This window comes from Apteryx mantelli, unplaced genomic scaffold (genome assembly GCF_036417845.1).
Source record: "Apteryx mantelli isolate bAptMan1 unplaced genomic scaffold, bAptMan1.hap1 HAP1_SCAFFOLD_40, whole genome shotgun sequence".
Taxonomy (NCBI): domain Eukaryota; kingdom Metazoa; phylum Chordata; class Aves; order Apterygiformes; family Apterygidae; genus Apteryx; species Apteryx mantelli.
In genome coordinates, this window is record NW_027118755.1 from 1,700,528 (window position 1) to 1,728,018 (window position 27,491).

General features: G+C 47.3%; 1 protein-coding gene across 1 annotated transcript in view; it reads left to right on the forward strand.

Moving 5' to 3' along the window:
* The first annotated feature begins 38 nt into the window (after nucleotides 1-38).
* Nucleotides 39-27,491, forward strand: part of LOC136996518 (SUN domain-containing protein 3-like) — a 390,273-nt gene continuing 362,820 nt past the window's right edge. Inside the window, exons 1-2 of the mRNA XM_067317439.1 lie at nucleotides 39-192; nucleotides 8,746-8,856. Coding sequence (XP_067173540.1) covers nucleotides 129-192; nucleotides 8,746-8,856 — 175 coding nt within the window. The 5' untranslated portion in view covers nucleotides 39-128. The remainder of the gene's footprint in view (nucleotides 193-8,745; nucleotides 8,857-27,491) is intronic.

The following is a 27,491-nucleotide window of genomic DNA, read 5'->3' on the forward strand; positions in this document are numbered from 1 at the left end:
TGTTCTTTATCCATCTCCTTTCCTTCTTCACAGGTGCGGGTTTTACTTGGTGCTTTCTTCTTTGTTTCAATTTTGTTGCGGCGATCTTTCCTGCCAGCTGTGTCAGCCACTCTTCTGCCGACGCTTCGATGATTCTCCGGACGTCCTCTCCATCCTCTACAATCCTCTTGTATGCAACCATTTGGCTTGTCGGTAAGGAACCTGCCCGTATCCTCTCTGTTATAATCTTTCTATATTCCATTCCTATCCTCGCATTCCTTTCCTTCTCTGCTGGGGGCTCCCCACCGCGCTCTATTGCTGCTCTTCTAGGCGGTGCCGCAGTCTTGGCACTAGCCGCAAGCTGCCATCTTTTGTCACTGCTCTGCTTCGCCGTTTTTGTGGGCAAATGCTCCCCGATCAGTTTGTTGACGAAGCGCTCGGTCTTAAACTACTCTTCCAATTTTAGCAGTAGAGCTGTCTCTTCCTCTGTCCAGCAGCTCTTGTGCATTCCTCGCAGGCTTTTTTCCTTCGGTCGAGTTGCTTCAGTCCGCTCCAGATTCCTAGTTAGTGGGTGCATAAGTCTTTTATGCTGTGATATGCCGCTCTTGGTTTTAAATTTTCGATTACATTCCCCACAGTGCCATATTCCAGGTTCCTCCGGGGCTTCTTCCTGATTCTGCGTATCTGGAGCTCCCTGGCATTTCGGGAAGTGGCAGGCAATACTGTGGTGTTTGATATTTGTCCTCCCACAATGGGAGCACTGAAAGAGGATTCGTTGCTGACCGTGGGCTCTCTTGAGATGATTGACTAGAGCCGCAACTTTCCCCATCCTGATACCACAGCAAGGACATGCTGGATGTTGATCTGGGATCTTCACGACTGGTGTTCCCACATCAGTCATTCCCCCCGTTGCATCAAGGATGGGATTTATAGTATTTATTGGTAGAATTGCAGGGCCGGAGGGAGTTCTTGGTTCCATGTCTATCACATCTTCCTCTGGCGCTTTTTCAGCCCCGATCATTGGTGATGATTCAACAGGTTCCAAGGCCTCATAAACCTCTGGCAGTTCTTTAGTGCAATTCAAGGTCGGGTTGGGACAAGTCCCTTCCCAACCGGTCACGTCCAAGTTATAAAAGGTCAAATTCTGGGTTAGGTGGACCACCTCCTCTGGTGTTATTCTCGCAGGGCATGCCCTTGCCATTTCCTGGAGGATTTCCCCTGTCTGGGTGGCCACTGAGACATAGTTCACAACTGAAAATTTTATCAGGTTGTCCAGCATGACTGCAGGGGTTCGGGATATCACCAGATGAACCAGCCCCCAAGTTCACCTGATATGCCTTATGTTATAGGTAAACGTGACAAATTGACAACCACTCGGGCCGGGCTGCATAAATCCCAATTTAATAGAATAATTGAGCAAGTCACAAGTAAGCAAAACAGCGCTGGGCGGCCGGGGAGTCTCCTGCTCCACCAACGGCGCGCGCAACCCCCCCCTCACAGTCTCCTTGTATGAGATTCCAGTTCCGGGTACACGGGGCACTTCCCGTAACTTCTGCGGTTGCGCCGGCTGTTGCTAGGGGGTCTTCTTCAGCCCTCTGGTGGTCGTGGGGATGAAGGCTGGAGTCTTCCTCTGCATTGTGTGCCATATTAGGCTATCTAAACTAACATTGCCGCTTCGCTAGCTCAACTCAGTTTTCTCAGGCGGGGTACATGCCCCCCACCACAGGCTGTAGGATGTTCCCACAGATGTTCCCAAGGCTGTTTCTCGCTGATGTAACAAATTAGCACATACCACAATGCAAGATGTTCTCAAGGCTGTTTCTCACTTTGATGCAACAAATTAGCACATATCACAATCCCCCCTTTTTGTTTTGGTCCCTTTTAATTTGTTCATCAAATCGAGCAACAGCCTCCTGTGCCAGGGAGAGCATAGGGTTATGCTTACTCTCATCTTCATTTAGTTGTTCATATTGACTTTTTATCAACAGTAGGTGGGCAGCTTCGAGTCTGCTTTTTGCTAAGTTAATTATTTTATTTACTATACACAGCCCAAAGGTCAACACAAGTACTAGTAAAGCTAATGGACCTGCTATTGTAGACAATAAGGTTGTTAGCCAGGGAGAACGACTGAACCATGATTCATACCACCCTTGCTGGGCTTCTCTTTCCTTTTTACGCCTTTCAAGGCCTTCTCTCAGTTTCGCCATAGTATCCCTGACAACTCCCGTATGATCTGCATAAAAACAACATTCTTCTCCTAGGGCTGCACACAATCTCCCCTGTTGCAAAAATAAGAGGTCCATCCCTCTCCTGTTCTGTAACACTACTTCTGATAGCGATGTCAACGACTTTTCTAAGGCTGTAATGGATTTTTCTATTTGTTCCAAGTCCTCATCCACTGCCGCCCGTAGGGTGCCGAGGCTCTGCTGTTGCATCGCTAAGGAGGAGATTCCGGTTCCCGCTCCCACGGCCCCAAGACCCAGTAAGGTGGCTATAGTAATTGGGGTGAATGGTTCCCTCTTTACTCGAACCGGGTGAGGGGTGTCCCAATGATCGTACATCACATTTTCTGGATGGTACAAGATCCTTGGAACTACTTCCACTTGTATACAATATTCTGGGGACCCACTGAGTACCTTTAGGGAGACACAGGGAGTTAGGCCCGTTTTTGAGCATATCCATCTAGTTCCTTTGGTGGGAATAATCATTCCATTTTTGGCGGTGTAGGTTTGCAATGTTATAGACCCACACAGCTTTCTTTTTGATTTTGGTACTTTGCCAATACACATTCCCATTCCCGTAACTTGTTCCATGGTTAACCCCTTCTTCTTATCTTCCCATTGACCATGTGAGTCGGAATCACTGCTTAAGGTATATGTCATATTTACTCCTATTGCTTCATAAAAAGGGGGTCTTATGTCGTAGCATAACCAGCAATGGGTAGTTATACTAGGGGTTGTAGCATTTAATACTTTGTAGGTTGCTTGCACAACCTTCCACAGAGGATTGTCTACCCTCTCTGTGGCTTTACTTTCCGAGATTACAACAGTATCTTTCGGGGTGGGGTGATTCATAGGAATACTTGTCGAATTCATGATCACACTCGTTGGTTTGATTCTTGATTCCACCCCTTTAACAACTAGATTCGGCCCTATTGCTTGAGGAGTAGGTCGTACACTTTCTTTCTTTATGAAAATTAATCCACCTCTATTGGTTCCGGACTCCCCAGGTCTTTCCCAAAAACCATCCCGGATCCTCCGGACGGGTGATATTTATCACTAAATGTTTACAAGTTCCCGGAGGGGTATAGTGGGGATTTCCCCGATACCCCAGCTGGAAATCCTCCTTAGGGGGGGTACACCCAGAAGACCCCCATTTTACTGATAAAAGCTTATCTGACCCTGCTCCTGGAGTCCAATCAGAGGCTACAGTTTCACATCCCCAATAAGCACAATAATAAGAGTTTGGGTAGTTACAGTATCCTTGCCCAGGATTAGAACTAGGACAAAAGTAAAACGGTTTCCCGAACTCTCTTCGACTCGAACATGGCTCAATGGGTACCAATTCACACAAGGTAGGTGTGAATGTAGGGTTCCTGGGTACACTTCGCACTTAGATCACTTTTTGATCTTCCCACCTTATTAATGACCATTTAAAGGGTTGGTGTACGTTATGTTCCCCTTTGATTCGTCTTCCTAATAAGCCCAGCACAATCATCTTCCAGAGGAGTAGTGGACCCATGGCTTGGTTAACGGATATTTACAAACTCCTAATACCTTGGAAGGACGACCCGTGATGCCAAGTGTCTCTGGGACTTTAAAGAGTCTGGGTCTTATCACTTTAGGTATTCCTGCTTAGGAGGTGGCTTGTCGGCCTCGATCCCCACAGTTTCTATACGTCTCTGTCTCCTCTGCCTACTCTTTTGCTCAGAGCAGCAGGGTGTACCGTCTTCTCGACAGCAGCCGTATTCTTCAGGGGAACCTCCTTTATGTGCCTTTCTGATTTGAAAGGCTTCCCAGGTTTTTTTTTTCGAGAGAGACACCCAACATACGGCACGGTCCACCTACAATTGGTGTTTTTAATGTTGGCCTTTTAACAAAGGCTTCCCACCATTCTACCGATCTTTTCTTAAGACCTTTTAATGTCCAATAAGTCAATTTTGTCGTAACAAGGGCGGCAAATGCCGCTAGGGAGATACCCGTACTAACAATGAGTCCACTACTTCCCTTTACAAACCCTACATGCATAACACACAAAGGGATAACAAATACAATGTGGGGTTATAACAAATACTATGTTAGGTTTTACAAAATGTGGTCTCACTTATCGAGGATTCCAGGTTTCTTCTTAAAGGTTACTTTTAAATTGTCCGGGTTTCCAAAGGCTTCCCACGATAATTCTGAGATCGGCCCTTTAATTCTGCTGGCATGTGTCCATCCTCGCTCTGCAGTGTGAATAGCAGTGTCTGTGGTAAGCAAGACAAGAAAAGGTCCCTCCCAGTGGGGAGTCAAGGACGAGTCTTTCCAGGTTTTAATTAAAACCTTGTCTCCAGGGTTAACTCGGTGAATGGCTACATCTAGTGGAGGTCTCTGTACTGTTAGTCCTTTCTTTATCAGTTCTTGTCTTCTCTTCATAAGCTCTGTAATATATTTCTGTAATAATCTCTCTTCTACTTTAGGATGTTCTTTTGGTATTTCTAAATCTTATGGCATCCCATATAACATTTCAAAAGCGGAGACTCCTGTGTCAGTTCTGGGCCGAGTTTGTATATCCAACAAGGCTAAGGGTAAACACTTGATCTTAAGTCTTGTACAAATCTATAAGTACCGTCTGATTTCTTTACGGGTAGTATGGGGGTATTATGGGGAGACATACAAGGCTCCAGTAACTTTTGATTTATTAGCCTCTGGATTATTGGTCGGAGTCCTTGCCTCCCTTCCTGTGACATTGGATATTGCTTGACTCTAACAGGGATTTCTGGATTCCGTATATTCACTTCAAAGGGAGCAATATCTAGTTTCCCTACTGATTCTGGGGTATACCAAACTTCAGGGTTGATTTTGGCCTCATCCTCAATATAAGGGTGCGTAATTTTATAACTAATTCTTGATTCTCTACTTCTAAATTGACTCCTAATTCAGCCATCATATCTCGGCCCAGTAAATTATGTTCAGCTTCGGGAACTAATAAAAAGGATCCAACACTTAATCGAGAGTCTGATTCTATTTCCACATTTTTAATTACTGGGACCTTAAAGGGTTCTCCCTTAGCTCCTATCACTTGTAATTTCTCTGGGGATGGTTTACACCCCCAGGGTACCGTTTGGACAGTAGATCTTTCTGCCCCAGAATCCACAAGGAATTCTACTTCTTGTCGCTGGGGACCCAATTTCAATTTTATCAAGGGCTCGGTTCCTTTATGAGTCCCCAGCAGATAGAGCCCCTGACCCCCCCCAATCTTCTTGGAACATTTGCTCATCCTGCATTCGCTTCTTACAATTCCTCTTCAGATGCCCTTTTTTCTGGCAATAAAAACACTCAACCTGCCTCAAGTCCCTCGTCACAACTTCCCTGGGTTGTCCTTCTTGGTGAAGTGGCTTTCTTTTAGGTCTGTTATACGACCTAGAGGGTTGTGTCTGGATTCCTCTCTGCCCTTCTCGGACTGCTGCCATCAGAATCTTTGCCTGCCGCCGATGGGTTTCCTCTTCCCTCCGCACATGCACTTTCTGAGCTTCCCTCAGCAATTCGCCCAGCCCCCATCCTGCCAATCATCTAACTTCTCTAGCTTTCTTCTGATATCTGGAAAGGCCTTTGCTACAAACTGTGTTTTCAATAGAGCCTGTCCCCCAGGGGTACTGGGGTCTACCCCGGAATAAAGTTGCAGATTTTTTCTAAGTCTTTCGAGCCATTCTGTTGGTGTCTCATCCTTCTTTTGTTGTTCCATGAAGGCCTTATTAATATTTTGCCCCCTGGGAACAGATTCCCTGATTCCCTGAACTATTATGGTTCTCAGATCGGACATATGTGTCCGATGCTCAGCATTCTGATTGTCCCAGTCCGGCCGTTGGGTGGGCCATTTAATATCTGCTGCGGGACCTTGTTGGTGTTGTTGATCCCAAATCCGCATCCCAGCCCTACGGATCATTTCCCTTTCTTCCACTGTAAATAATATGCTTAAGATGGATTGTAATTCCTCCCATGTATAAAGGCTAGGACCTAAAAACTGATCTAATTTTTCAGCCACCCCTAAAGGGTCTTCTAATAAATTCCCCATTTCTTTCTTAAAATCCCGTACGTCCCCTGAACTCAGGGGCATAGACACAAATCCCATCCCCGGCTGCGGTCCTCCCATGGGGAGTTCTCGCAAGGGGTACAGCTGATCAGATCGCCCACCTCCCCTCGTTTGACTCCTCGTGACCCTTTGGGTTTCTTCTGGGGAACTAGGAGGGTCTAGATCCCGGTCTGGGGTCGTTGGAGAGGGGCTACGAGGAGGGGCTGGTGTTGGGTTTTAGCCGGAGCTGAGGGAATACAGGGGGGAGGAGAAACGAGAAGTTCCTCCAGTGTTTTGCTTTTCTTCCTCGGACCTTTCTCTTTCAGGGTAAATATCATGGTCCGAGTATCTGGTGTTATGCATAAACTAGCATACTCGCTTTCTTCTAAACTAAAGGGCTCTTTTGAATTCACATATATAGTTAGAGCCTGACATATCCAATTTTCAAAAGACCCGTATACTGGCCAAAAAAGGTGGTCTCTTCTAATCTGCTTCCCACCCCATACTTGCATACAGTAATATACCATTTTTTCTCGGCTTTTGCCTTTTCTGGAGGGCCAGTCGTTCCAATACTTAATCACTAATCCTAAAGGGCTATCGGGCGGTATATCCGGTAACCGTACCGTAAAGCCCTCTATGGGATCAGAAGACTTGCTCCTTTTCTGTCCCGTCTTCCGGAGCACCCACCCCAGTCACTTTCTCTCTCCTCGGGGGACCGCACTCACACCACCCGAGTCTTTAACTGCTAGGACGGTTGTCCCTTCGCAGTGGGCGGCCCAGTCGGCCGACGGGTGCCCCTTTTCGGTCCCCCGCTACGCAATCACCCTCCTGGAGGGTCCACACTCACTCCGTCCCCTGGGGACGTCTCACTCAGACGTGCTCCGGGTATCCCACCCCAACCGAACGGAACCGCATACCAATACTCACTCAGTCCTGAGTCTTCGTTCGGATCTTCGTGCACAAAGTTTACGGGGTACTGCAGTTCTTTTGCTTACTTGTCCTGATTTAGGGTTCGGAAATACAGGTTGTGGTAGGGGAACTACCCACTCAGGGGCCATCCGAAGATGGGGCGCCTCCCCTGAGTCAGAGTCCCGAAACCAGGGAGACCTGCATCCGAGTCACGGCACCAAAATTGTTATAGGTAAACGTGACAAATTGACAACCACTCGGGCCGGGTTGCATAAATCCCAATTTAATAGAATAATTGAGCAAGTCACAAGTAAGCAAAACAGCGCTGGGCGGCCGGGGAGTCTCCTGCTCCACCAACCAACCCCCCCCCCACAGTCTCCTTATATGCGATTCCAGTTCCGGGTATACATGGCACTTCCCGTAACTTCTGCGGTTGCGCCGGCAGTTGCTAGGGGGTCTTCTTCAGCCCTCTGGTGGTCGTGGGGATGAAGGCTGGAGTCTTCCTCTGCATTGTGCGCCATATTAGGCTATCTAAACTAACATTACCGCTTCGCTAGCTCAACTCCATTTTCTCAGGCGGGGTACATGCCCCCCGCCACAGGGTGTAGGATGTTCCCACAGATGTTCCCAAGGCTGTTTCTTGCTGATGTAACAAATTAGCACATACCACATACCCCGGTGAGGATCTTAATCTTTTCAGAGCAGGTTTCCCCTATCTCAAGCCTGGTTGCACAGTTGTTATATGAGTCGGTGATGATGTCAATTATATGATCGTCAACGCCCTTCTGTCGGAGGACCTCCAGGATGTGATGATGATTGACCGAATCAAAGGTTTTTGCCAGGTCCGCAAAGACAACCACCAGCGTCTTGTGATCTTTCTTGGCGTGCCTGATGAGCACTTGCAGGAGCTTTAAATTTTCTGCACAGCCTGGGGCAGCAATAAACCCTCTTTGGCGGCTGTTAATTGGACAGGCTCGCCGCAGCAGTGCTGTTGAGATCTGTGAGAACAGTCTTAAGATTACGACCCGATGGTAATAGGCCGCCAATTATTCATGTCCTCGATCTTACTCGGATCCGCGGATTTTGGTATTAAAATCGTTCTACATTCTTTGATCCCATCTGGGATCCTTCCAGCCAGCAGCCACAGGTTGAACAATTCAGCCAATTGGCTCCCCTGAGGGTCCTTTTTAATAATGTCCCTCAGGAAGAGACCATCTGGTCCAGGTGCGGAGTTCTTATTCATTTCCGCGATGTTCTTCATGACCTCCTTTGAGGAGATCATTTCTTTGAATGCAGAGTTTTCCGCTATTCCAGCACTCCGGAAAGCACCCAAGCCAGCAAATGGGGATCCCTCTTCCCATTTCCTCTGAAACGAGCCATATAGCTCGCTCATTGGAAGGGGGCACTTCAGTGCCTCGATGTTATCCAGAATGATACCAGCGAGCTTCTTGCGATCTATCTCAAAGAGCCGCTGGTATCGCAGGTATAATCCTATTCTCACTTCCCTGTTCTTTATCCATCTCCTTTCCTCCCTCACAGGTGCGGGTTTTACTTGGTGCTTTCTTCTTTGTTTCAATTTTGTTGCAGCGATCTGCCCCGCCAGCTGTGTCAGCCACTCTTCTGCCGACGCTTCGATGATTCTCCGGGCTTCCTCTCCATCCTCTACGATCCTCTTGTATGCAACCATTTGGCTTGTTGGTAAGGAACCTGCCCGTATCCTCTCTGTTATAATCTTTCTATATTCCATTCTTATCCTCGCATTCCTTTCCTTCTCTGCCGGGGGCTCCCCACCGCACTCTATTGCTGCTCTTCTAGGCAGTGCCGCAGTCTTGGCACTAGCCGCAAGCTGCCGTCTTTTGTCACTGATCTGCTTCGCCGTTTTTGTGGGCAAATGCTCCCTGATCAGTTTGTTGACGAAGCGCTCGGTCTTAAACTTCTCTTCCAATTTTAGCAGTAGAGCTGTCTCTTCCTCTGTCCAGCAGCTCTTGTGCATTCCTCGCAGGCTTTTTTCCTTCGGTCGAGTTGCTTCAATCCACTCCAGATTTCTAGTTAGTGGGTGCATAAGTCTTTTATGCTGTGATATGCCGCTCTTGGTTTTAAATTTTCGATTATATTCCCCACAGTGCCATATTCCAGGTTCCTCCGGGGCTTCTTCCTGATTCTGCGTATCTGGAGCTCCCTGGCATTTCGGGAAGTGGCAGGCAATACTGTGGTGTTTGATATTTGTCCTCCCACAATGGGAGCACTGAAAGAGGATTCGTTGCTGACCGTGGGCTCTCTTGAGATGATTGATTAGAGCCGCAACTTTCCCCATCCTGATACCACAGCAAGGACATGCTGGATGTTGATCTGGGATCTTCACAACTGGTGTTCCCACATCAGTCATTCCCCCCATTGCATCAAGGATGGGATTTATAGTATTTATTGGTAGAATTGCAGGGCCGGAGGGAGTTCTTGGTTCCATGTCTGTCATATCTTCCTCTGGCGCTTTTTCAGCCCCGATCATTGGTGATGATTCAACAGGTTCCAAGGCCTCATAAACCTCTGGCAGTTCTTTAGTGCAATTCAAGGTTGGGTCGGGACAAGTCCCTTCCCAACCGGTCATGTCCGAGTTATAAAAGGTCAAATTCGGGGTTAGGTGGACCACCTCCTCTGGTGTTATTCTCGCAGGGCATGCCCTTGCCATTTCCTGGAGGATTTCCCCTGTCTGGGTGGCCACCGAGACGTAGTTCACAACCGAAAACTTTATCAGGTTGTCCAGCATGACTGCGGGGGTTCAGGATATCACCAGATGAACCAGCCCCCAAGTTCACCTGATATGCCTTATGTTAGCCCTCAGGCCAAGGGCTTTGGACTCACGACTATTTTACTAGTTCGTGGTCGAATAAATTTTGATTAACCTGAAATTACTATTGAGTGGTCGGTGATTCCAGTCGACAGGGAGGAAGTAACTATAGCACCGAATAACACACTGGGGCAGAGGTCAACTCGGTTACCCACGAATGGGCATCCAGCGGGACCACGAGGAGGTGTGACCTCTGCAGCTAAGCCCGGTTAGTAACTGTGGCCTCATTTTTTTTTTTTGGCTATTATTGAACCATGAAATATTTCATGGCACCTTTTCCGGGTTGGGATTGGTAGGCGGCCCGTCCGCCCGAGTCAAATTTCGGTGAGTGTCATTTGGGGACCAGATCTCATGTCCCAACTATCCAGGCTCGACCACATGGGAGCCGGGCAAGAGCAAAATTCAACGGTACAGAAGACAGAGCAAGCTCCAAGTCGTCTGTGTGAAGAATTTTACTGTTGCCTTCCGAAGAAGGACTTTGTATATACAAAATCATAGTGTGTAAAGTCATATTATAGTTACACATCCTTGCCTTTGCTGGCAAAGATGTGAAGTATGTCCACAGAGGACGGGAGTGCCTTTTGTGAAAGGAGTCTCGCTGTCCTTTTTAAGCGGCTGGTCGAGAGTCCCAGGTCGGCAAGGAAGCTCTCATTGCCTTTGTACCACTTCCCTCTAGCGCCGATTGGAAATCCTACAAACTCCACATCTTCGGTGTTGGTCATCTCTTGCACTTGTTCTTTTAGATGTCGATATTTTCGGACTTTCTCTGCCGCGGCGTCGTCTAGAGATGATAGTCCACTTTCATAGCGAATAGTTACATCCACTACTTTGGCCCGATGTTCCTTAACAAAGATCAAATCTGGCTTGAAGAGTTCATTGTTCTTATCTCTGAAGTTTGGTTCGTTATAAACTAACTGCCCCAGTCTCTTGGCCTCCTCAGCCAGCATTCCGCATATGATGTTATGTCTGCGGATCCGGGCTTCTTGAACCACCGGGCAGTATCCGATTATGTGCGAACAAGTTTCCCATTCTGAAGGACAATGCCTGCACCCCTTTGGAACTCCTTCTCCCAGCCCATGCGCCAAATACTCCCTCGTGGGGTAGACATTGGCCCGTAGCTGTATCGCTGTTAAAAGTTTTCTGTGGGGAATATTGCGATAGTGAACAAGCCAATCATTACTAATGTTATCATTTTCAAAGTTCTTTATACCGCGGCCTTGTGATCTTAGATTGGCCCAATTTTCTAACTCTCTTTTTCTCCACTTACTAGAAATCGGATATATGGTTTTGGGTGATGACATTTCCCATTCAGATGAAGCCTCGCCGCCTCCCAGTGTCACCGGAATTGTCATCGGGGGTTCTTCTCCGATTGATGGAATTTTATCGGCCTTTCCTCCCGCGGCGATCCAGACTCTGTCATATTCTTTCTGAATCCCCTCTTCAAGAACGATAGATTTTGTGATGTAATCGGAGGATTGGGCAACCCTATGCAATCGGCGAGCTTGTATGCTTGGAATTTGACTCGCCAGCCATGCAATTCCTAACCCGCCATCGCTTGTGTTGGTATAAAGGATGGTGTCACATGTGCTGGGAGGTAAGTGAAGCCAGCTCTTCACTGCTGATCTAATTGTTAGGTCTAGGGCTTGGAGGTATGAGGTGTTCACTCCAGCATGATCTGCCGCGTATATCACCTGTGGGATTGCATATCTTTTCAAGATTTCTACCTTCTGCATTGGTTTTAATGGGGCTGTCTCGATGTTTTTCACCCATGTGGCAAGCTTTTCCTTCAGCTCCGACTTAGAGAGTCCAATCCATGGATTGACTCCCAGGCCCAAATATTTCTCGGAGCTGCCAGGCTCAATTAGATGGAGATGTGCTCCTTCAATTTCCCATGGGTCACAGTTGTTAACTGCATAAGAATCTTTTGTGGGCCTTATCATGAACCCGTGGCATTTCTTAGCTTGTACCTTCAGCCCTGTGGTATGACAAAATTCTTCTACCACCTGGATATTCTTCTTCATGCCTTCCCATGAGTCGCTGAGTAGGACTAGATCATCTGCGAACGCCAATGATGATATCGAGCTGTTACCATATTTAAATCCTTCTTTGGTCTCTTCCAGTTTACATAATAGTGGGTCTATTGCTAAATTGAATAGTAATGGGGACATCGGATCGCCTTGCTTTACCCTGGTGAGGATCTTAATCTTTTCAGAGCAGGTTTCTCCTATTTCAAGCCTGGTTGCACAGTTGTTATATGAATCAGCGATGATGTTCATTATATGTTCATCAACACCCTTCTGACTGAGGACCTTTAGGATATGGTGGTGGTTGGCCGAGTCGAAAGCTTTCGCTAGGTCCACGAAGACGACAGCCAGCGTCTCGCGATCTTTCTTTGCGTGCTTAATTAGTACTTGCAGGAGCTTTAGATTTTCCGCACAGCCTGGGGCTGAGATAAACCCTCTTTGGCGGTTGTTAATTGGACAGGCTCGCCGCAGACGTGCTGTTAGGATCCGTGAAAATTATCTTAATATTACCGACCCGATGGTAATGGGCCGCCAGTTGTTGATGTCATCGATTTTATTTGGATCCGCGGATTTTGGAATCAAGATCATTCTGCATTCTTTGATCCCATCAGGGATCCTTCCAGCTAGCAGCCATAGATTGAATAATTCAGCCAATTGGCTCCCCTGAGGGTCCTTTTTAATAACATCCCTCAGGGACTGGCCGTCTGGTCCGGGAGCGGAGTTCTTATTCATTTCTGTGATGTTTTTCATGACCTCTTTTGGAGAGATCATTTCTCTGAATGCAGTGTTTTCTGCAATTCCAGCACTTCGGAAAGCACCCAAGCCAACGAAAGGGGATCCCACTTCCCATTTCCTTTGAAACGAGCTGTACAGCTCATTCATTGGAAGGGGGCACTTCAGTGCCTCGATGTTGTCCAGAATAATACCAACGAGCTTCTTTCGGTCTATTTCAAAAAGCCGTTGGTATCTAAGATATAGTCCCCTTCTCACCGCCCTGTTCTTCATCCATCTCCGTTCATTCTTCGCAGGTGCGGCTTTTGCTTGGTACTTTCTTCTTCGTTTTAGTTTTGTTGCGGTGATCTTTCCTGCCAGCTGTGATAGCCGTTCTCCTGCTGACGCTTCGATGATTGTCTGTGCATCCTCACTATCCTCTAGTATCTTCTTGTATGCAACCATATGGTTTTTCAATAAGGAACCTGCTCGTATTCTCTCTGATATAATCTTTCTATATTCCGTTTTTATCTTTGCATTCTTTACCTTCTCATCCAGGGGTTCCCCATCGCGCTCTATTGCTGCTCTTCTAGGCGGTGTCGCTGTCTTGACACTCGCCGCGAGCTGCCGTCTTTTATCACTGATCTGCTTCGCCGTTTTCGTGGGCAAATGCTCCCTGATCAGTTTGTTGACGAAGCGCTCGTTCTTAAACTTCATTTCCAACTCCAGTAGTAGAGCCGTCTCTTCTTCTGTCCAGCAGCTCTTATGCATTCCTCTCAGGCTCTTTTCCTTTGGTTGAGATGCTTCGATCTGCTCTAGATTCCTAGTTTGTGGGTGCATATGTCTTTTATGCTGAGATATGCCGCTCTTGGTTTTGAATATTCGCTTGCATTCCCCACATTGCCATGTTCCAGGTTCCTCCAGGGTTACTTCCTGATTCTGTGTGTCAGTAGCTCCTTGGCATTTTGGGACGTGGCAGGCAATACTATGATGTTTGATATTTGTTCTCCCACAACGGGAACACTGGAAGAGGATTCTTCGCCTACCATGGGCTCTCTTCAGATTGTTGACTAGCGCCGCCGTTTTTCCCATCCTGATACCACAGCAAGGACATGCTGGATGTTGCATAGGGATCTTCACGATTGGTGTTCCCACATCAGTCGTTTCTCCCGTTGTATCAGGGGTTGGATTTTCAGTATTTATTTGTGGAATTGCTGGGCCAGAGGGAGTTCTTGGTTCCCTGTCTATCTCATCTTCCTCTGGTGCTTTTACAACCCCGATCATTGGTGATGATTCGACAGGTTTCAAGGCCTCATAGACCTCTGGCAGTTCTTCAATGCAATTAAAGACAGTCACAGTTACTCCCGCCGTTTACCCGCGCTTCATGGAATTTCTTCCCTTTGACCTTCAGAGCACTGGGCAGAAATCACATCGCGTCAACACCCGCTGTGGGCCTTCGCGATGCTTTGTTTTAATTAAACAGATTCCCCTGGTCTGCACCAGTTCTAAGTCGGCTGCTAGGCGCCAGCTGAGGCAGGGCGCTGGCCCGGGGACCCCGGTGTTAGAGAATATTGAACTGAAGCTGTCTAGAATTAATTGCTTAGCATGACTTGCTTAGCATTAGTAGCTAAATTTGATGAAGCCTTAGGCCTCAGGCTGTGAACTTGCTGTGAACTTTTACCTAGATAAGTAAAAGGGGGCCCCAGAGCTGGTTCAAGCTGGAGAGATAAAGAAGTTACACTGACAGCAGGAGTAGCCAACCTTGAAGATAAGAAGCAGCCTGCCTAGAGACAATGAAGGGGCCCAGTGAAGAAGGGGAAGACCCCAGACCTAATTATTACATTGTTCCAAACTATCGCTTAAGGGGTGGGGAATTTAGATTGTAAGGGTATAATTGCCCAGGGATTTCTTTGTTCGGGGTCCTTCTTTGGAGGCACCCAGCTCGAGCTGTAATTACTGCACGTGTATCATTAAATTTTATTTTTCTTCAATCTGACTTCGAACTTCTGCCTCAGCAGGAACCTAGGGTCGGACCCTGTTATGGAGGCCGGTGAGCCTGATTTTCCATAACACCCGGCTCCCCCCCCATCGCCGGCAGCCACGCGTGCGCAGGGGCACCCCCAGCCCCCGCTGACGGGTGGGGGGGGGCGGCAGCGGCTGCTGGGGCTCAGGGAGGAGGGAGGGAGGGGGCGGGCGGTGCCCGCTGCAGCTGGGGCGATCCATGGGAAGGGCCCGGCGCGCATCCAGAGTCGCCGCCGCTGCCCCGCGCCCGCCCGGGGGACGGGTGGGGCTCACGGTGCCTCGTCCAGCCCTTTTGGATTGCTTGGAGAGCTTCTTCCTCTCCCTGGCTTCTTGCATGCTTTGTTTGCTTAGGTGGGTTTTTGCTTGCTCCTTTTTGGTGTCGTGTTGTTTTTTGTTTTGTTGTTGTTTCTTTCCTTGTTTGTGGTTTGTTTTTTTTAAATGGGTGTTAGAGGAATGCAGGGCCAGGCCACCCAGCCCCCCAGCACACCACCTGCCTAAAACTCCTAAAGTCACAAGGATCACGAGACCTCATTCTTACGGTCCACAGTTGTACTGAAGAGCAAGAATAAGCAAGCTTCTGGCTTCCCCCAGCTTGCCTTAGGACATCCATGTTACTGGTTGACAGCTGTACCACCCCATTCACTGGTGCCCTGGCCACAGCATGGGCTGCATTTCCACAGGGCCTCCTGCTTCCTCTGCACCTCCTATGTCTCTTTGCAGTGGCAAACTAGAGTCAAGCTCAACAGGCTCGCTCTTCTTTCCTTGCTGATTCCACCAGGCCTTTTCCCCTAGTCAGGGATTAGCTGGAGACAACCAAGGCCCTGAGTGCACTAAGAGGCCTTCAGTGGAAGCCTTCATTGCTCTGACCAGCCTCATCTGGGGCCTCCACCCACCCACTCTGCTCAGGGGCTCTATTAAGGCTCGGCACATCACAGGCGTGCAGGTCGTGTTGGCTTCCCCTGTGCCCAGAGCATCCTTGCTCCCCATCTCACTGAACCCTTTCATGAGCACTAAGCAAGGGTAAGGGGGCTCATCAGTCCAGTGACCCTAATGCTCCCTGCTTCCTCAGAGCCCTTCCCAACACATATCAGCTGCTCAGCTGTCATCTCCTGGCTCTCCAGGATGGCCCTAGACTGGGTTACTCCCTTCATGCAGCAGAAGCAGCTTATTCTGCAGACCCTGAGGACCTCTTTGTGGCTTGTCAGTGGGCAGCTGTGGCTGAGCTAACCTTGCTGGAGCTCTGGCAGGGGACTCACTCAGCTGCTGACTGTCCACTACAAGTGAGGAAGTTGGCTGGGGCAGCAGGGTGGGAAGAATGGCCAGGGTGGATCCTCCCCAGAGCCTGAGGCAGCTCTCAGACCTGCCTTTCTCTGTGGACAGCCACCTCATGGAATGCCTGAGAGTGCAGTGGGACCCCTGGGGGAGCCCAGCCATGCTTTTCCTCACCCCCTCCCCCTTACCATTCCTTACTGCACCAGCAAATCTCCTGCTCTCTCCTGCTCCTACTGGTGCCAAGGGAGGATGGTTGCAGGTGTACGCCCTAGAGCCTCACCTCACCCCACCCCTTATCATTGCCCTCCCTCATGGGCACACAATCCAAACCACTGCTTTGGTGGACTTGGGGGTTTGCCACACTCTTGTGGCCTCTGAGTTTGTCCAGAGTGCCCACAGCCTCACCCAGCCATAGCTGATCCCAAATATGGTCAGTGCAGTAGATAGGATGAGTCCCCGGGGGGTGGGGGGGTGGGGAGGGGACCATTGCCCATGAATCCATTCTTCTGACCACAACTACGACACCTGGACATTCTGAGATGGTAGTCCTTCCCCATCTGGCATACAGCCTTCTCTCCAGTCATCTTCAGCTTGCCTTGGTTACAGAAGCACAACCATAGACTTTACAGAAAATGGGAATCCTTTCACTTCCCTGCAGGCAGACATTACTCAAAGGCCTGTATATTTGGGATTGGACTTGCCAGCTGCGCAACCCCCAAGGTACCATCCCTAGCACTGGCATAAAAGGAGCCACAAGTGCTGGAAGGTAAGTGAAACCAGTTCTTCACTGCTGTTCTTATGGCCAAGTCAAGGGAAAGGAACTATATGGCCTTTGTATCAGAGTGATCCACTGAAGACACCAGTTGAGGGATCATGCATTTAAAATCTCCACCTTCTGTGGTGGTTTCCATGCCCCCTCCCCCCTCCCTTCCCCTCTTCATATTTACCAGCCAGGAGTGAAGTTTCTCTTGCAACTCCAATTTAGATAGGTCAACCCAAGGGTCCACCCAGAGGCCCAAATGCTTCTCGGAGTTGCGCAGTTCTATCATGTTCAGCTTCAAACTGCTCACTACCCATAGGTCACCATCACTGATAGTAGGCGAGTCTTTTGTGGTCCTAGTGTAAAACCCATGGAACTTTTCACCTTGCATCCTCAGCCCTGTTAGTTTACCAAATTCCTCCACCACTGTGATGTTTCCTTGCATCCCATCCCAGGAGTCACTTAATAAAGCTAGATCATCTGTGAAGGCCACAGTTGGAGCCTTGTTGCTGTTGTGCCAAAACCCTCTTCCCAGCTCTTCTAATCAGCATGACAATGGGTCTATTAACAGATTGAACAGCACTGAGGCAATGGCATCTCTGTTTTACTCTGGTGAGGATCTTAATACCATCTGACTGACTTTCCTTCACCTCCAGCTGAGTCCAGCTGATGATGCCTATTCCATGTTCATCAACACCTTTCTGTTTCAGGGCCTGAGGAATATGCTGATGACTCACCAAGTCAAGAGCTTTCACTAGATCCATGAAGACAACTCTCAGAGGCTTGTGTTCCCTTTTGACATTTTTAATCAGTATCTGAAGCACCTTGAAATGTTCAAACACCTGGGGGCTGATATAAAGCCCCTTTGACAGCTGTTAATCAGAGATGCCTTTGTCAGCCCTGCTGTTAAGACACTTAAAATAGCCTCACATTAATCAACCTGATGGTAATGGGTCATCAGTTCTTAATATCTAGTTGTTCTACTGGGTCAGCAGATTTTGGCATTAACATAGTCCTGCATTCCTTGACCCCCTCTGGGATCTTGCTGGACACCAGCCAAAGATTATAGTTTTCTGCCAGCCTGATGCCTTGTGCGTCTTCCCTGATGAGATTCCCTCAGACTTAGGCAGTCCAATACAGGTGCAGAGCTCTTATTCATTTCACAGAATCACAGAATGGTTGAGGCTGGAAGGGACCTCTGGAGATCATCTAGTCCAATCCCCCTGCTCAAGCAGGGTCACCATACAGCATGTCACACAGGATCGCGTCGAGGTGGCTTTTGAATATCTCCAGAGAAGAAGACTCCACAACCTCTCGGGGCAACCTGTTCCAGTGCTCTGTCACCCTCACAGTCAAGAAGTTTTTCCTCATGTTCAGATGGAACTGTCTGTGCTTCGGTTTGTGCCTGTTGCCTCACATCCTGTCACTGGGCACCACTGACAAGAGTCTGGTCCCATCCTCTTGACACCCTCCCTTAAGATATTTGTACACATTAATAAGATCTCCTCTCAGCCTTCTCTTCTCCAGGCTAAACAGGCCAGCTCTCTCAGTCTTTCCTCATAAGAGAGATGTTCCAGTCCCCTAATCATCTTCGTAGCCCTTCACTGGACTTGCTCCAGTAGTGCCACATCCCTCCTGCACTGGGGAGCCCAGAACTGGAGACAGTACTGCAGGTGTGGCCTCAGCAGGGCTGAGGAGAGGAGGAGGATCCCCTCCCTCGACCTGCTGGCAACACTCTTCCTGATGCACCCCAGCATACCATTGGCCTTCTTGGCCACAAGGGCACATTTCTGGCTCATGCTTAACCTGGTGTCCACCAGCACTCCCAGGTCCTTCTCCGCAGAGCTGCTTTCCAGCAGGTCAATTCCCAACCTGAACTGGTGCATGGGGTTATTCCTCCCCCAGTGCAAGACTCTGCACTTGCCTTTGTTGAACTTCATGAGGTTCCTCTCTGTCCAGCTTAGGAACGTCGAGTCGAGTTCTGCCTGGATGTCTGACTCCTGCGTCCGACCCATGCCTCCAACAGCCTCCCATTAGTGACCCCTCCTCATGGTTCCCAGGGCTCCCCATGCAGCTTGTAGGGTAAGTAAGTCCTTTATTAAACCTATCCTGTTTAGCCCCTTATGAACCTTGAGTGTCTCTTTCCACTAGTATCCGACCCTCTCTTGCCTGCCTTGCGGTCACATTGTGATATCCAGGAAGCCTTAATGCAGTCTCAGTGGATATGGATGCCCATATCAATGTAACAGCACTGTTGTCCATGGAAGCATTCACAGGTGACTGGCAGGATGGTATTCCAGGCACTGAGGTCTTGTTGCACTGTGCCATTGTGAGAATGGAAAAACTTCACCATGTGAAGATGCTCCCTTACAGGCACTTATGTGCAGCAGGAGTCAGGGGCTGTAAACACCTTTGGCATCCTGAGGGCATTGATGGTTGTCACGCTGAATTACACTCAGGTGCTAGGACATCTGAAGCAACACTGCATTCCTACTTCTAGAGCTGATTTGAGTTTCTGAATCATTCTAAGAAGTTCCCATTTGCCTTCATGCGTATCATATCCATTCATACCACAGACTAGCAACAAGTGCCTGTATATAACTAAAATATTCACACATAAATGGTCTCATGTATGTTATCAGAGGTTGTATGCTAAAGTTTTGAATGAGAAACTACAGGAAATGCTTAGATATCACCAGAGTAATCCTAAAACCTTTTCATAGCCTTAAGCATCTTAGCTATCCTGTGCACAGAACAGCCCTGAGAACAATGGTTCCAGTACAAGTGTTCAGGTAATGGACTGAATCATGGGTATGAGATCTTATATCAGCTTCATCTCTGAAGCATACATATTCTGAAAATGCTCCCTGAATGCATGTGTCTACTATTGCATTATCAGGTGCTATTTTAGGTATTTGAGGTCTTAAAAAAAGTCATCACAGTTTGTTATCTCCATCTTTAGAAGTTAAAAATACATAAATAAATAAATAAAATAAGGACTATAAAGGGGGCAAAAGATGTTAAGTCAGAGACAGAGGTCAACTGTGTAGTTGTATCAGGTCCAATGAAGCCATGATACCTACTCAACCTATTATACTTGGGAATTTCAAAAAGATGTAACAAACTTGTTGGAAATTTTCCCTTTAAAACTGCTAGTCTTTCTGAGAAGTAGGTGTTGTAAACTTGCATATTTCTTTTTTTTTTTTTTTGGATTCTACACCTTCCTCGTGCTTATGAGAGCTTGCTGTACAAATAATCATTACCAATATTGACAGGATGTGGCTAGAAGAAGAGGGAAACTAACTGTTCTTTTATCAGTGATCAGTTCAACTCCCCACAGCATCATTAGATTTCTGTGTCCCTGAGATGCTATGCCTTGATGTTTTCAGAACTGAAGTCCCATAAGATTCAGAGGCTTGATCCCAAGAGGAGTTATCAGAGAGACAGAAATTTTCCTTTGCTGGAAATAAATGTGATATTGTTTCAGTGGCAGAGAGTACTGTATAAAGGTTTCCTGACTCCACTGAACAGCCAGAACTCATCCTCTTTAAAAGCAGTGTATTATATGTGAGCCACTATACTACTATAGTTCTTTCAGCTTCGGGAGAGATACAGTTTATTCAGCTAGGAATTGGAATGAAGAAACCATATTACAGGACCCTTCTTTGATATAGAAAAGGAAAACCTGCAGGATTTCAGAGCAATCTTCATGTAAACATTAGGTAACCAACCTTTCTTCCTTCCTTCCTCCCTTCCTCCCTTCCTGCCTGCCTGCCTGCTTGTCTTTCTTCCTCATAATTTTCTTTTCTCGCTATTTTCAAACACGTCATTCCTTTCAGTGAGCTGGTACACAGGTGGCACTTCCAGCATCAGTATTGACCACATAGGTTACAACAGTTCCAGTATTTGTTGAAAGAGTTGGGGTGGGAAATCAAGGAATTCTTTTGTGTCCCCTTCCAGACTCAGTATCTGATCTCTTCCATTTATGAGGCAGCATCAGCTGATGATGCATCTTATGGAAGAGGACTCTGTGAAATGGATATAGCAGCTCAGGACAGAAAGATAGGAAGTTACTGCCAAGTGATTCTGTCTTTCCCTGCAGGGATGGATAACCAGACAGAGGTGAGGAAGTTCATCCTCCTTGGCCTGACCAGCCTTCCAGGGCTACAGAAATTCCTGTTCATGCTGTTCTTACTGCTGTACCTGTCTAACCTGCTGGGGAATATGGCAATCATGATAGTAGTGATATGTGAACCGCGGCTACACATCCCCATGTACTTTTTCCTCTTCAACCTCTCCTGCCTGGATATTTTCTTCTCCACAGTTACCGTGCCCAAGGTGCTGGCTGGGTTCCTCTCGGGGCACCAGGACATTTCTTACACTGGCTGCCTAAGCCAGCTCCACTTCTCCTACTTCGTGGGAAGCAGCGAAGCTTTGCTTCTGGCTGTCATGGCCTATGACCGCTTTGTGGCCATCTGCAACCCCCTGCGCTACACCCTGATCATGAGCCCACGGGCCTGCCTGCTGCTGGCTGTAGGCACTTGGACTACTGGCTTCCTTCATGCTCTGATGCACACAGTCATGACCTCCCGGCTCCATTTCTGTGGCCCCAACCACATCCAACACTACTTCTGCGAAATTAAGCCCCTGGTGAAACTGGCCTGCAACAGAAGCCAGCTCAACCTGAACCTTCTCAACATTGTCACAGGGAGTCTTGCAATAGGCCCCTTTGTCTTCATACTCTTTTCTTACTTATACATTTTTTCCTTCCTCCGAATGAAAGTCCAGTCCAAGGAGGGAAGGAAGAAAGCCTTCTCCACTTGCATCTCCCATCTCACAGTAGTGGCCTTACTCTATGTCCCTGTTATTTTTAACTATGTGCCACCTTCCTTAGGGAATTCACCCAGGTGGACAATGATAGCCACGCTTATGTATAATGTTGTCACGCCAGTCCTCAATCCTTTGATCTACACCCTGAGGAATGTGGAGGTGAAGCGTGCCCTAAAGAGAAGACTTTTCTCCAGAGAGTTACTAGCACAGAAAATGTTCTGCTCTGCAGCTTGTGTGGGGTAGTAGGCAATGGACAATGCAATGAGAGGAGCTTTTAGCTCAAGAATGTGTTGTGCAGAAATCTGCTTTTCACTGTCAATGGCCTGAGTCCCTTCAGAAATACCCTACGTACTGGATATGGTCTCATCTCTCCTATCTTGGGCATTAGCAGTGCTAATTAGCATTAGCAGCTCCAGAGAGTAATACTTCAGTAAAAACACCTTTATTCAAGTGGTTTACCTGCAAAGTCACTTGATTTTGCTTTTTTTCTTTTTCTTTTAGGCAGCTGAATCCCACCCCCCAGTCAGAGCTGTCAAGAGAAGTCGAGGCATGATTCATCTTATCCTAGATCCAATAGACAGGGAGGAATTCATTTCTTTCCATGGGATTCAGTTGGCCACATACAGACGTGTATGTCATGCCACTTGAAATACTCCGGGTATCTCAGCTGGTGTCTCTCTGCTGCTCCAGAAAGGCCTAAGTCTCCCATAGGCTCTATGCTAGATCCACCAGCCCTGTATGGATGTCAGATATCCTAGGGCTTCTAAGATGGTACTAGACACCTTTGCGTAGGCAACTTCATTTGCCAATAACTCACATAATACATTGTGTCTCTTAATATGGGTGTTCTGTACAGCAGGGCAATAACCAACAATATGGGAGCAAGTTTTGCTCTCCACCAAACAATGCCTGCTGATCTCTTTTAGGGTCTCCCCTCTTCCTCTAGCCAGGAATTCCCTGGTAGCATTTACATTGGCTCAGAGTTGCAACACAGTTACAAGCTTCCTATGGGGAATGCCTCTATAACTTTACTGCCCAGCATTACTGATAGTGTCATTTCCAAAGTTTGAAATACCACAACCTTGACAATGTAGCTTGGTCCATTTCACAAATTCATCCTTCCTCCAATTCTGTAGACATGGAAAGATAACTTTTTGGAGCGGGATCTCCCATTCTAAGACCACCTTGCCCTGTTTACATGTGACTGGGATCACTTTGATCACTGTTTTATCCAAAACTGATGGTCTCTCATGTTTGCTACACTCAGCTGCCACCCACAGTCTCTCAAAATCTTTATCAATACCTTCCTTTAGCTCTGCAGATCAAATAATGCTATATTGGGAGTGGGTAATTCTATGCAGCCTACCAGCCTGCACATCTGGGATCAAACCAGCCAGCTGAGTGAACCTCAAGCCACTGTCTTTAGTATTTGGGTAGAACGTGGAATCACAGGTACAGGCAGGAAGATGTAACGAGCCTTTAGCTGCTGACTGAATACTCAGGTCAAGCCTGTGGAGGTGCACCGTGGTCCATGAGATAGGTTGACTTTGTGATTGTTTAACCCTTCAAGATATTGACCTTCTGCAGTAGTTTTAAAGGTGCCTTTCCAATCCACCTTAACCAGGACTCAAGATTTTTCTTGCAGCTCGAGTCTTCGTATCCCATTTGTGAGTGCTGTAAGATCTAGGTGGAGAGACAAGGGTGATTGGGCCCAGAAACTGGAGTCAGACCTCAGGTGATACTGGCTCTTGTGTCTGTGGTGCCAGTAACTGGGGAAGAGAGGGTCCTAGCATCAGTCACTGGAGCAGGACCATGGGTTGTTGGGCCAGTGTACTCAAATATCAGCTACTGAGGGTGGCCAGGGTGAGTGGAGTGAGGGTCTCAGTGTCAGCAGCTGGAGTGGGGATCACAGGTCATAGTGACTGTGTACCTTGGCAATAGCTGTGAGGGAGGGGTACAGAGTGCTTGCATTGTCCCTTAATCTGCTCTGTGTGTGTGTGTGTGTGTGTGTGTCTGTCTGCGATACACACTCAGCCTCACTACTGGTTGAATTTGCAAAGAGGAGAGCAGCAGCTGTGCTTGGGCTGGAGAGGCCTCCTCTCAGTGCACCAGGCTGGGCTCCAGTGCCCAGACAGGAATCCTTGGGTCCCAGGGCCTGCTGGAGGCAGCGGCTTTATAACATCCCTCAACAAAATTACAATTTTGTAAGGGGGTGGGGCACAGAAAGTTGACTTTTGCATTGGAGATACCATTATGTCAATCAGATATCATTATGTCAATAACTAAGGAACCACATGGCCAAGACACAGTTACTAGTTGAAGCAGCATTGTTCACTCATGCAAGCTTCATAATAAAATCCTTTGCCTATTTGCTAATCCTAATCACAAAGACCTTGCCAACAGGCAATAAGATTTTGCACCCAGTAGAAAACTAAAAAATGTAATTCTGAGTAATACAGTGAAAAACATTGATTTTTTTCTTCTCCACTCAGGAAACTGGCCAGTGTCTTGGGCATGACAGTGGAACATTGGCAGATTTCCCAAGCGGAAGTACATGGGTTATCAAAGTGCTAATCAGCCACAAACAGCACAATGATGAGGCTGTTCCCAGACATGGTCACAATGTAAATCATGAGGAAGACTAGAAAGAGCGGTATTGACATTTGTAAAGGTTTCCAAATGCCAGTAGGATGATTCTCCTGACCTGGTTTTAATGTCCTCATTCATTTTTTTGTCACGAATTGCACCTAGAAAAATGAATAACAGATTAAAAGTCAGGTAAAAAGCATTAATGGGAGCAGTTCTACATGTATTCTGTATTGGAAACACACTGTAGTGTGTTTCGTTCAGTGAAGATCAAAACTAAAGAGGAAAAATTTCTGCCCTCTTTTAAGACTCATTTTAAAAGAGGTATTTGATGGGGGTGATGGAAGAGTGTGAATTGCCCTCAAAGTGTTTCTCCTTTTGCACTTACTGCAGGAAGGGTTTTTATGATTTAGGTTCAGAAGAGCAGACCCTCACTCCAGCAGGAGTCAGGAGACTGACTCCTAAAGGATCCATCTCCCTTACCTTCAGACATCTCCAGTACGGACATCCACAGCTGGTGTTGTTGTTTCAGGTTCATTTTACAAATGAAAGAGGACTTGCCACCTGCCTAGACACACTTTTCTGTGACACCTGAGATGCCATACAGTATCTCCAGGGGCTGGTAAGTACAACACAAGGCAGACCCTTGGCTTGTGGAGCAGAAAGTGGAGGTCAGACAGAAAACCTGGGGGCCTCCCTGATGGTACAAGATTCCTATGTGTGGACAAATAAATTGAGCCATAGATTTCCATGTACTGTAACAGGAGCTTTGGAGGGATAGCTCACATGTGCACACATATCCTGTAGACACATAAATGCAGATAGGTGAACCTGGATTTAAAGCCCACCCCTACCTCAGGAGATGAATCACACCTGAGATATGACCAATTCTAACCATTACGTGCACAAAGGCAATACAAGTTTTGGTATAGATATCTATATGCTAGAAATCTGATTTTGGGTGGATGAATCTCCCATTTAAGCCTGGAGAAAATAAATACCTTCTTCTTTTTGAGCATTTAGCTACCACATAACTTACATTACAGCAGTGTTAACACTTTGGTGCTCTACACACAAAATAGTAGAAGAGGATGTTATTGATTCAAAGCGTTAGTAATCTTAGAATCATAGAATAACTGGAAGGGACCCCCAGAGGTCATCTAGTCTAAACCCCTCCTCAAAGCAGGTCTAAGAAGATGAAATTGTTAGGGATTTGTCTGGTTAAGTCTTGAACACCTCCGAGGGTGGAGATTCCATGACCTTTCTGGGGACCTTCTTCCAGTATTTGACCACTCTCATGGTAAATAATAATAATAACAATAATAACAAATTAAATAAAAACATACGTCTAATAAGAATTTTCTGTGTTCCATCTTGTGTCCCTTACCTCTTGTACTATCACTGTGCAGATCTGAGATGAGCCTGGCTTTGTCTTCTCTGTATCTGCTGATCGGGTAGTTGTGGAGAGCAAAAAAGTGTCGCATTAGCTTTCTCCTCCTAAGACTGATCAAGCCCAGTTTCCTCACCATCTCCTTGTACATCATGTGCTCAAGTCCCCTGAGCATCTTGAGAGCCTCCACTGGACTTGCTCCAGTATGTCAATGTCCTTCATGTACTGGGGAGTCCAAAACTGGACACAATGCTCTAGAGGTATCCTCACAAGTACTAAAGAGAGGGTAAGGATCACTTCCCTCTGGGCCTGCTGGCTGCACTCTTACTAATACACCCAAGGTGTGGTTGGCCTTCATTTGCTGCAGTGACACACTGCAGACTTGTTTTCAAGCTTTTGTCTTTCAGAATCCCCAGATCTTTCTGTGCAGACCTGCTTACTAGATAGTTGGACACAGCCTGCACTGTTGCATGGGGTTATTCCACCCAGATTCGAGCCATAGTATTTGCTTTTCCTTCATTTCAGGAGGTTCCTGTTAGCCCATTTCTCCAGCCTGTCAATGTCCCTCTGAATACCAGCCATGCCCTCCAGTGTATCAGGTCCAACAAAGCATCTCTCCTAGTCAGTTCATCAATCACCTTCACCAAGAAATTATCTTCTGTGAATTCCAGAAATCTGCACAATTCCTTGTGCCCAGCTGTGCTGCCCTTCCAGCAGACATCAGGGTGGTTTGAATCACCTGTGAGTACCAGGGGCTGTGAATTTAAGGCTTTCTCCTGCTATAGCATTCTCCTATGTCTGTGTCCCCCACCACAGCACCTTTGTGAGTTGGTCCAGAGATTCCCACATCCCTGGCTCTGCACTCTGTGAGCAGTTTCCTGGCTGCATGGCTGCCATGGACTTGATTGATGCCAAGAGCCCTACAACACTCCCCTGGAAGACAAAAAACCAAGGAACATAATTGCACGCTAACTGGGCCAAGTACGACACCTACAGACCATGGCTCTGTTCTCACCACACACAGCCTCAGAACCAAGATCCCTGCACCACCAGAGCTCTGCCAAGCCCCACAGCCTGCCACCCTGAATCACCCAGGCCCCAGGACTGTAACTCTGCCTCTGCTTCACTCACTGCCCTACTCCCTCCAAAACACTATGAGTGACTTTACAGATGTCTTTGTGAAGAAGGCGGAAGAAATGCTACCATATGACCTATGACACATATGACTGCCACGTTGACCTGATCCCAAGAAAGGAGATGCCTTGCCACCCTGAATTAGCAGTCCTCAAAGAATTCCTCAAGGATAATCTGGCACAGTGGTTTATCTACCTCTCCTACTGGCTCCTCATGCTGGAGGAGGGGAGGAAGACTACAGCCCTGTATAGATTACAAGAGGCTTAACAATATCATGGCGAAGAACTGGCACCCCCTGCTCCTCACCCCAGAGCTATTAACAGTCCTCAGAGGTCTCAACTTGCTTTTGAATTTCGTTCAGTTTCTGCCAGTTAGCAGCTGCTCAGGTCTCATGCCATCTAGGGTCAGGAAAAGTGAGTGGCCTTTTCTAATCATTCCATAGGTAAAGCCTATTCCATCAGTGTATCCGTTGCTAAGTCTGTATTGTTCTGACTATGGCAATTAATGTGATAATGTAGCTCGAGCAAATGGCCCAGACCAGCTGAGCTGTGGTTCAGTCTCAGGATATGGGAAGCAATACACACACTCCTAAACTTGTAAATTACACATCTACAGTTTAATTATTAAAAAATTGCTGCTATGTAACTTAAATGACTGCCACAGTATAAGCACTTTATAAGATACACTCAGTATATGGCAGTAATTGTGAAGCTACAAACATTTATACATTCAACACATAACAGTAGTTTGACAGTACTG